This window comes from Jatropha curcas, chromosome 11 (assembly GCF_041381405.1).
Source record: "Jatropha curcas cultivar XTBG-Jc1 chromosome 11, XTBG_Jcur_1.0, whole genome shotgun sequence".
In the NCBI taxonomy this organism is placed as follows: Eukaryota; Viridiplantae; Streptophyta; class Magnoliopsida; order Malpighiales; family Euphorbiaceae; genus Jatropha; species Jatropha curcas.
Window position 1 is genome coordinate 8,377,779 of NC_143161.1, and position 11,302 is coordinate 8,389,080.

General features: G+C 37.7%; 1 protein-coding gene across 1 annotated transcript; it reads left to right on the forward strand.

The window, feature by feature from the left end:
- The first annotated feature begins 8,287 nt into the window (after positions 1–8,287).
- On the forward strand, positions 8,288–10,958 carry LOC105642065 (Heavy metal transport/detoxification superfamily protein). The gene is made up of 4 exons (XM_012226759.4): positions 8,288–8,712; positions 8,918–8,971; positions 9,822–9,881; positions 10,701–10,958. The coding sequence occupies exons 1-4, from the start codon at positions 8,386–8,388 to the stop codon at positions 10,827–10,829; spliced, it is 570 nt and encodes a 189-aa protein (XP_012082149.1). The 5' UTR covers positions 8,288–8,385; the 3' UTR covers positions 10,830–10,958.
- Positions 10,959–11,302: the final 344 nt, after the last annotated feature.

An 11,302-nucleotide genomic window follows, 5' to 3' on the forward strand; every position in this document is an offset into this window, starting at 1 on the left:
CCAAATCTGGACCCAAAATCTTCTTCTCACTCAGTTCTGTCCAACACACAGGTGTCCTACATGGTCTACCATACAATGCTTCATATGGTGCCATCTTAATGCTTGATTGGTAGCTGTTGTTGTAGGCAAACTCCATGAGAGGTACATATTTGTCCCAACTGCCTTCAAATTCTATGACACATGATCTCATCATGTCTTCTAGAATTTGAATGACTCTCTTTGATTGGCCATCTGTTTGAGGATGAAATGCAGTGCTGAAATGCAATTTCGTTCCTAATGCTTCCTGCAGTTTACCCCAAAATTTCGATGTAAACCTTGGATCACGATCAGATATAATGGATGATGGAACTCCATGTAGTCGGACTATTTCGCTAACATAAATGTCTGCTAACTTGTCCAGAGAATAGTCCATCCGAACTGGTAGAAAGTGTGCGGACTTAGTTAATCTGTCCACGATCACCCATACTGCATCATGCTTCCGCTGCGTCTGAGGTAATCCAGTAACAAAATCCATCGTGATCTGATCCCACTTCCATGTTGGCACTGTTATTGGATGAAGTAACCCAGCTGGCAGTTGATGTTCTGCTTTTACTTGTTGACATGTTAAATATCTTGTTACAACATTTCCGATATCTTTCTTCATGCCCGGCCACCAATAACCTTTCTTCAAATCTTGATACATCTTGGTACTACCTGGATGCATTGTATATGGACTGTTATGAGCTTCATGCAGAATCTTTTGTCTAAGCTCCCCTATCTGTGGTACAACAACTCTGTCTTCATAGAATAAGACTCCACTGTTATCCAATCTGAATTTCCCACCATGATCTTCCTGTACTTGTTTTACCCATAGTGCTGTTTGTGCATCTTTCTTCTGTGCCTCTGCAACTTCCTAAACCCAAGATGGCTGTACTTGCATCTGTGCTAGAATAACTCCCTGCTGTTGCAACTCCATGCTAATTCTCATTGCTCTCAAAGCAAACAATGATTTGAGGCTAAGGGCATCAGCTACCACGTTAGCTTTGCCTGGATGATAATTAATGACATAATCATAATTAGCCAGAATCTGCATCCACTTCCGTTGTCTTGAATTCAAATCCTTTTGTGTCGGTAAATACTTTAAACTCTGATGATCTGTGTAAATGTAACACTTTTCACCGTACAGATAATGCCGCCATACTTTGAATGCTAGAACAATGGCTGCCAATTCTAAATCATGGGTTGGATAATTCAATTCATGTGGCTTCAATTGTCTGGAGACATAAGCTACCACTTTCCTGTCTTGCATGAGTACACACCCTAACCCAGTATGAGAGGCATCACTGTAAATCTCAAAGTCTTTACCTGACACTGGCTGAGTCAACACTGGTACTTCAGTCAACTTTTTCTTCAAAGTGTCAAAACTTTGGTGACATCTATCATCCCATTGGAATACAACTGCTTTCTTCAATAATCTTGTTAAAGGTGATGCAATGATGGAGAATCCTTTTACGAACCTTCTGTAATAGCCGGCTAAACCCAGAAAACTTCGAACTTCTGTGACGTTTCTGGGTGGTCTCCAATCAACAATAGCTTCAATCTTATGAGGATCCACTCTGATACCCTCCGATGACACCACATGTCCTAAGAAAGAAACTTCTTCCAGCCAAAACTCACACTTACTGAGCTTGGCATATAGCTGTTTATCCCTCAGTGTTTGAAGTACAATCCGCAAATGTTTATCATGTTCAACCCTGTCTCTGGAGTAGACCAAAATGTCATCTATAAACACCACCACAAACTGATCCAGATATGAATGAAACACGCGGTTCATGAGATCCATGAAAACCGCTGGTGCATTTGTGAGACCGAATGGCATGACTAAAAATTCATAGTGACCATATCGGGTCCTGAATGCAGTCTTAGCGATATCTTCTTCCTTTATCCGCAACTGATGGTATCCCGACCTAAGGTCGATCTTAGAAAACATACCTGCACCTTTTAGCTGATCAAACAAATCATCGATTCGAGGCAATGGATACTTATTCTTGATTGTCAGTTTGTTCAGTTGTCTGTAGTCAATGCACAATCTGATTGATCCATCTTTCTTCTTTACAAATAACACCGGTGCTCCCCAAGGTGATACACTGGGTCTGATAAAGCCTTTATCCAATAACTCCTGTAGCTGAATCTTTAACTCTTTTAGCTCTGCTGGTGCCATTCTGTAAGGTGCAATTGATACTGGTGCTGCTCCAGGATAGACATCTATAGTAAACTCCACTTCCCTCCTTGGTGGTAACCCTGGTAACTCTTCTGGAAATACATCTGGATAATCACACACTGTTGGTATGTCTTGCACTTCTGACTGTTCTTTCTCTGCTTGTAATGCACATATCAAGTATGCTTCACAACCCTTCTGAATTAATCTCTTTGCTGCCATGGCTGATATCACATGACCCAGAAAATCTCGCCGCTTCCCGACTACTATAATCTCTTCCCCTGCTGTTGTATATAATGTCACCCTTTTCTTTGCACAATCAACTATAGCCTGATGTCTGGATAGCCAATCCATACCCAGAATAACATCAAATTCTCTAAATGGCAACTCCATAAGATCTCCTGGAAACTCTTTTCCATGAATAACAATTGGACATCCTTCGACCACTGTATGAGTTTTTTACTACATCTCCTAATGGATTTGTAACCAACATACCCTGACTCACATATGCAACTTCTAACCCTTTAACCCAAGGTTTAAGTACACTAATGTATGAATGAGATGAGCCAGGATCAATTAAAGCATAAACTGTATGATCACATAAGGAAAACTCACCAACTATTACATCTGGAGCTTCCTCATCTTCCCTGGTTCGCATAGCATAGACCCTGGCTGGACCTCTTGTATCAAGTCTGTCTACAGTCTCTGACTGCTGTCTCTGCCCTCCGGAGCTCTCACCTCTACCTCTGCCTGCTATGAACTGTGTAGGAACTTTTGCCCTCTTCGGACAATCCTTCTTCTGATGGTCTGATGCTCCGCATATCCAACATTTACCAGTCATCAACCAACAATCTCCACCATGTCGTCTGCCACAATGCTCACAAGGTGGAAAAATATAACCGGCTGACTCTGCACCTCTACTAGTGCCTCTACCAATTCCTCTGCCTGAACCTCGACTACCTCCGGCAGAACTAGCCACAACTGATACCGCTAGCGCGTTAGTAACCCTAGCTGCGCCTTGGCTAAAGGAAGGTCTAGCACTAGCTGAACTACTAGCACCTCCGAATCTCTTGCTTTCTGACTGATAGGTACTGGGTGCACTCTGAGTCTGGTCTCTCCTCTGCTGAGACCGCTGGCGTCTGGTACGCTGACTGGCCTGAATGCGCTCTATCTCCTGAGTTGCCTCTACCAAAGCTGAGAACTCTCTGAATTTGGAAGCTACCACTCCCATTTGAATCTCATCGTTCAGGCCTTCCTGAAACTTTTTACACCTTTCGGCCTCTGTAGTCACTATCCCCTTACCATACCTGCTGAGCCTGGTGAATTCTCTTTCATATTCGGCAACTGACATTCTGTTCTGCCTCAGGTATAAGAATTCTTTCCTTCTCGCATCTAGGTAAGCCTCTGTGATGAATTTTTTCTTGAATTCATCCAAGAAGAATTGCCATGTACGCTGCTCTGCTGATACCCGCTGCTGAACAGTAGTCCACCATGTATATGCTTCATCTATGAGCAATGATGTGGCACAAACCAACTTGTCCTCTGGTGTACATTGTAATTGTTCCAGAACTCTCGATGTCCCATCTAACCAATACTCAGCTCTTTCTGGATTATCATCCTTGTTAGCACTGAATTCTTTCGCCCCATATTTCCGAAGCTTCTCTAGTGGGGGCTTTCTTTCTCTTTCTACTACTATTGGTGCTTGAGGTATCACCCCTGCAATCTGTCTAAAAGTGTCTGCAAGTTGCTTTAACAACACCTCTTGACCTGGTGCTACTGGAGCCTCAACCTCCACTGCTCTGGCTTGACCTGGTGCTACTGGAGCCTCACCCTCCACTGCTCTGGAGGCGTGTGACTCACTCTCACCTTCCTGTGACATCCTCCTAAAAGAACAACAACTGCTTAGTTCATCAGGGTAGACATGGCATGTACACTATACTGACTTATTCATGCAAGCCCGGGGAAACTAAACCTAGGGCTCTGATACCAAAATTTGTAACACCCCTTCCCGGTCCACCCGTAAACCCGAATGAACCGGACCGAGACGCTACAAACTGGTTGACTGTATGGCCTGACATGCTGAAATCATAATGTATATCGAATATAATATCATGCTGATGTTGTTTACAATAATAATGTAATTTATATTTACGAAACATGATACTAGTGTCAAAATGAAATGGGCCCAACTGTGTGTCCTGTACATGCCATGAAAAGGATAGACAAAAGATACACATCCAAATGAGTAGCTACCCTGAAGACTGAGTCTTCTACAGATGAACTGCAGCAGTTGTAAGCTGACTCTCTACGGTCCAATCTCAAAACCTGCGAGTTAAACAGGTAACTCACTGAGCAAATAAAGCTCAGTGGATATCACAACAGATAAAGAAACAATTAAACACATACATGTATAGAAAGAACCATGTAAACACATATGGCACATATAAGCACACACATCATGATACTGTCATGATACCTTGATTATCTTTTGTACTGTTTATAATACTGTATAATTCATGAAATGCTATATCAAGATATCTGTATGGCTCCATAAGGTTATAGTGAAACCGAAGTGATAAGAAAAACTGTATGAAACTGGATGAATACTGTATGCTTGGCTGCTATGGCCCATATATAATCATATCCACTCAACAGCCTGTAGCCGGAGTATCAAACTGTATGAGGTGCAGATCTGCTATCCTATGTCGCGACATAGCCTTATCTACATGGTTTCTACCTAACCTCAATGGAGCATAATGTTGGTATGTCAATAATATAACACAACATCATATTAATAGTTCATAACTTCATAATTCATAATGTATATTTGATTTCACATCATTTGCATGCTTGAATGTTGTTTTGATACATGTTCTAATGTTGTATTTTGGTATTAAGATGATTGGAGGCATATAAGTGAAGCAAAGGAATACAATTGCATTGAAAATGAAGTCCAAAAGTGCATGAAAACACAAGTCGCGAGCGCGCCTTGCAAGGTCGCGAGCGCGCCTTGCAAGGTCGCGAGCGCGTAATGCACACTTGAAGGTCAGTGAGTTTCCAGGTGAAAGTCGCGAGCGCGCACTTGAAAGTCGCGAGCGCGTAGAGTGCAAAATGAGAGACAGTGAGTTATCGGGCATAAGTCGCGAGCGCGTACTTGAAAGTCGCGAGCGCGAGAAGTGCCAAATGAGAGACAGTGAGTTCCCAGGCCAAATTCGCGAGCGCGCGATGAAGGTCGCGAGCGCTTACAAGCCAAGGGCCAAGTACGCGAGCGCGTACTTCAAAGTTGTGAGCGCGAGAAGTGCCAAATGCGAGTCAGAGAGTTTGAGGTGAAAGTCGCGAGCGCGCATTTGAAAATCGCGAGCGCGAGAAGGCAACGCGAGCTCGTCATGCGATTCGCGCGCGCGTTTCGCGTTTTCCAGCCTGCACAGTCTGTACTCTTTTAGTCATATCTCTCAATATACAACTCCGATTTGGATGATTCAAAAACCCATGTAAAGATAACACATAGAGGAACAAATAACTCTTCTATGACACTTCCTAATTCCATCATTAAATAGGGTCAAAATCAAGATGAAGTTACTGGTAGAATTTCCAGCAAGCCCTGTTTCAGCATAAACTCACTATTTACTTCATTTATTCAATACCTCCCCTGTTCTCCCCTGTTTCTCACCATTACCAGTCCTCCCACTCAACATGAAGCAATATTGTCTCATTAGCAACACACCACACAAATCTCATACAAAGAAAATGGTAAAGGAAAAGAGATATCAAACCTTTACTCCAAAAGCTTGAGCTCCTCTTTAACTTCTTTTTTCTACTACCTTTGAACTCACTTCACCTATAAATAAGAATTCTTATGAATTCTAAAATAATAGCACCAATTGATTCAATTATGAACTTCAAGAAGGTTTACTTACTTGGATAGAAGAAAAATTGAAGTTATGGCTTAACTACCATTAAAATTGAAAGGAAGGTGGAAGAGGAAAGGAAGAAAATGAAGAAGATGAAGATAAAGATAAAAATGGGAAAGTGAAGTGATAATCACGGGTAGGCCATCAAAAATCAAAGGATTTTATGTAAAACTTCCTAACTGGTACCTCAATTAGCAAAAGGCTATCACTTAATACCCAAGCTTGATCTTTTAATGCAAATAAATCCTCACCCATATGCTTTGATCTTTTTCTCTCACTCAAGTAACTCCACTTATAAACCCATTCTACCCCAACCGGGTTTGGTTCAACTCGACTCAACTCGACTACTCAACTCTATGCTAAGACTCGACTCGGTAGGATGTCACAGGAGCAATGCGTAAAGAATACTATTTATCAAGCTTTTGCATTCTATCATTATAGGTTCCGGTTTAGCTTTGCAGGTTTTAATTCAATTTATTTGTTTTTCATGCCTTCTTTACTTGTTAATGGTGTTATGTTATGAGATTTTATTAAAACAATTCTAGTATTTCTCATTCCCATTGAAATCAAATATTACATAATAGGTTCTTGCATCTAACTAAGCAACAAGCTATGCAAAGCTAATAGAGCAAAGTGCTAGAAATTGCCAACAAGACTCAACAAATTGCACAAAACAAGCTAAGCACAAGTCAAATGTGCTCTGTAGATATCTCCGCTAAAAGAGCAAAGTGCAAAACACCAACATTAACCCAAAGCCAACCCATAACCAAAATACTCTTTTCTTGAGCTTATTAAATTCATTTGTCTATTCATACAAATCACATCACACAACTGGCATCTCAACCTCCATTTCTTGTGCACGAATATCATATCTATCCCTTATCAATTGACAGGAATGTGCATCGCCTTCATTGACAGTCGAAAAATTTGCCCTCAAATCATTTATGACATTTACAGCCTTCTCACTCATCTTCTCATCGTGCCACTCAAAGAAATGACATCCTTCTGGCTGCCATTTAGAAGGGAAAATGAGAATTTATCAGTAACACAAACTAATAAAAATTTCAGAATACATGAAGGGATATCCATATTCAATTACCTTAAAATACCGAAATGAATAAAACCTTCTTCCTAGTTTTGATTCATTCCATGAAACTCATCTTGGTACCTTTAATCCACAATTACAAAACTTAGGTGGCGCTTCATAATCAAATTTCAGAGGAGAATTTCCGTGATGTCTCACAAATATGTAAGAAGAACAACTTGATGAATTCATGCTCGATTCATCACCTTTCATATCCCAATCTTAGCATTTTGTTTACTGATTTGAGGATTGCAATGTAAGGAATTGGTATTGTATTAGAAGATTTTCATGAGGAGAGGTATAGGTGATTTAAGGAATTAGGAATTTTAATACCGTTATAGTTTTTTATTTTTAGAATATTTATTGAATAAAAAATTAGTTTGACCACGTGAGATACACGGCCAAAGACCCAGGGGAAAAACAAGTATTTTGATTAAAAAATTGCAATTTCCTAAGGTTTTTAGCCGAAAAGGTGCCTTGTTTGCATTTCGAATATTCATGCCAAATTGAGGGGGTAAATCGAGCTTTTTTCCTATTGCATAATGAATCAACTTTACATGAGTCACGGTTTGTTGGTCCTTCTAAATAAATTCAGTGCCAAATTAGCCTTTATTCTCATTAATTAACTTGAAAATATTAAACTCAATAAAAAATTAAAGAAAAAGGGATAATTAATTATGCAGTCCCTCAATTTTAGTTGAAGTTACCATCATATCTCTTTATTTAGCAAAATCACTAATTTTTTCTTAAATCTAGATTCGTATATTTATTTTATTGCTTGATTTTAAAAAAAAAAACTATTTTTATTGTTAAGTGAACTAGTGAAGAATTAAATAATAATTCAATGGTAAATTCAAGGGACTAAACAGTATTAAATGTAACAGTATTAAATAATATTTAAATATTTATAATTATAGATATTTACTATTCAACCCTTTTTGCACGAAAGAAATATGTAGTTTAACTAACTACATAATTAATAATTTTACTAAACAGCAGGGACGTAATAATAATTTTGATGATAACTCAGGGACGTATAATTACCGAACGTCAAAAAAAAAAAACATTGAGGTTATAACCGTCTAAGTAGTCACAGACAAACAAAACTCTTTCTGTGGTATGGATAGGGAGGGAACCAGCAAACAGTACTAAAACCTCTCAGGCAGTCTCTCGCCCAATAATCCAACACGCAAATGGCTTTCGCAGTCTCCGCCTTCTCGACTCCACACTCACTTTCCACTCCCAATTCTCTTAGAATTGCATCTCATTCCCTTTCCCTTCCCATAAAAAACCTCCATTTCCAATTCCATGGGTTTCCCAATTCTCTCAACCGCCTGAAATTAAAGAAAAACAATTCGTTTCTCTATCGAATTGGAAAATTAAGGTCAGCTGAAGAGGAAACCCAAATCCCAGAAGTAGAACAACAACAAGAAGAAGGAGCTCAAGTACAAGAAGGAGCTGAACAACAAACAGTTTCTGTCCCTGTCTCTCCTTCGGACACTCTTACCATGTTCTTTCAGGTACTGTTGTGTTTTTTTGAAGTTCTCTTGAAATTTTTGCTATTATTTATAATTATCAAGTTCTTTTAAAGATTTCTTGAACTCAATTCAACAATGCTATAGGGAAGGTAGTAATTGAATCAATTGCAGTTGTTAGTTTTTGAATTCATATGGAATATTGAAATGTTCTTGGTACTGATCATGTTACTGTTTTTGCATTTTGAAGGCTGAGGGAGTATTGAATGAATCTGCTGTTCCTACAGTCACCAAGGCCTTGGAGGTACGAAAATTCCACCCACCCTTTGTTTCTTTTGTTTTGAATTAAGATAGAAAATTTGTTTTGGATTTGGTGAGGGGCTTGTTGCAGATTTTTACAATGTGTGTTCACGTGGATTTATCTCTTCCTATTATGGAGTATCCTCTCTATAATGAGGATAACGAAAGTTCAATTTCTTCCCAAATAATGTTATGATTTGCAATAAGTTTTCAGAATGAGGATAGAATTGCTCTCTTGGATTTTACCTGGAACCTGGTAGACCTATGATAAACATCAAAACGTAATTTGGTAAACTCAAGTTATGTTTCTAAAGCTTAAGTAATTAATCTAAAACGTTCAGCATGTGTAATGAGACAGAATACCTATTTTCCAATTGTTGGAAAAGAATCCTAAATTGATGGAGGTGGTATTGGTTTTGCATTCACTATATACCTGCAAACTGAAACTAGAAAATTAAGGATGCTGGACAAATGATGAAACATTGGTAAATGTATTCCCCTTGCCTGAATTTTTCATAACAATCAATAGGTTTTGGACATTACATGCAGCAATTTCAGGCTGGCATTTCTAATAATTACTGACTTCCGAAGGACATGACCTATAAGTTAATTTGAATGATAACATCAATGTGTTGTTTGAAGCTTGAATTTTCTGTTTAGGTGATGGAATCTATGTAATTTTTAGGTTGGTTCTAGATCTCATATCTGCCCTTTGGTGATGATTTGGTCATCAATTTATAGTCTACTTGAGATGTGATTACTGTAATGTTGAGAGAACACTTTTGTGCTGCTTACATGCTTACTGATTAATTGGCCTCTTTTAATTGTTGAGTGATGTGTTATTTCTTATATAGACGACCGATGGTATTACGGATTTGAAGGTTCAAATTGAAGAGGGTCTTGCAAGTGTGCAGGTGGGTACAAACTGTTTCTTCCCTCTCATATCTTATGGTAACACTTTAGCTGCAGTTCAGTTTAGCATAATATTTATATATTTAGGTCAGTTTGGAACTTTCAGGGAATTTAATATATGTCAAATGTTTGCATGAGTAATTGATTTTATTTTTGATTTGCCTTGCTTACATGTAATTTATTAAATCAGCCATTTAAGACTTGTTTGGTTGAGATTTAGATATTGACTAATTATTCTACGGAATGGCAAATTTATAATCTTAAGTTTTGGTTGAAGTTATATGTGATACATATTTTTCAAATTTATGAAACACACAATTTTTTAATGGGTAAGAATAGTTTTTGGTCTTGGTAGTTTGTTTTATTTTATCTCTAAAGTCAATAATCAAGATTTTCTTATTGCGAATATTCTACTAGAACCGTTGTAAATGTATAAATTAGTACTCCCTTTATTCCACTCAAACTGTCAGTTTTTACGGTTTGCTTTGTTCCACTTAATTGTTATTTTTTAAAATTTCAAGAAAAAATTTATTGTACTTTTACTTTTTTTACCCTTATTTATTGAATCCCACTATAATTATAAATTATAGTGTTAGATAATTAGTAAAAAGGTTTTGAGGTAATTTGAAGTGTAAATTTTGTAGAATCAAGATAAACTAGTCAATTTTTTTGTCTGTGTAAAAATCTAAAAGTTGACAGTTTAAATGGAAGGGATGGAGTACTTTATGAACAATAAATCAGCTGCATATAATCACCTTTTTTCCTTTTCTTTTTCTTTTTTTTTTTTTTTTTTTTTTTTTTTTGTTTTTCCAATTTTTCAGTTAACAAAACAAACTACTGTGCAAGCTACTGGAGTGGCTTCTGGTTTGGTAGAGCTTATACAAGGTGCAGGTTTCAAGTTACAGACTTTGAACTTGAGTTTTTTAGATGAGGAAGATGTCCTTGTTTAAACCATGCAATTTTTTAAGCTAAAAATGAGAGAAAAATTTGTAGTTCCTATATTCGATTCTCTCAAAATTCCATGTATGCATACTCTTTCTTGGAAGTAAAATATAAACTATCAATTGGCATTTTTTGTAGGCTGTGTCTAAATGATCTTTGATCGATGAGATTCTGTTTGTAAGGTTGTCTGGTGTAGTAATAATTATATGCTCTGTATAATTTTGTGTTCTACGAATTCAGTGAACAACAATGGCTATTTATTGATGCACAACTATTTTCAAGCTGCAATTTATACCGATCCTGTTTGGTTGCAGTAATAAAATAATCTCATTTGAATTGAAAAATTTTCAGAACGTAATTTCTAGTTTAATTTGAAAAACTTTTCCAACTACACCGAATTGACTGTGTTCACCCCGCCGATAGATTCGATTAACTATTTCTGTAATAGCTTTTGAAATAGTTTTTAGTGTTTTAAATATTA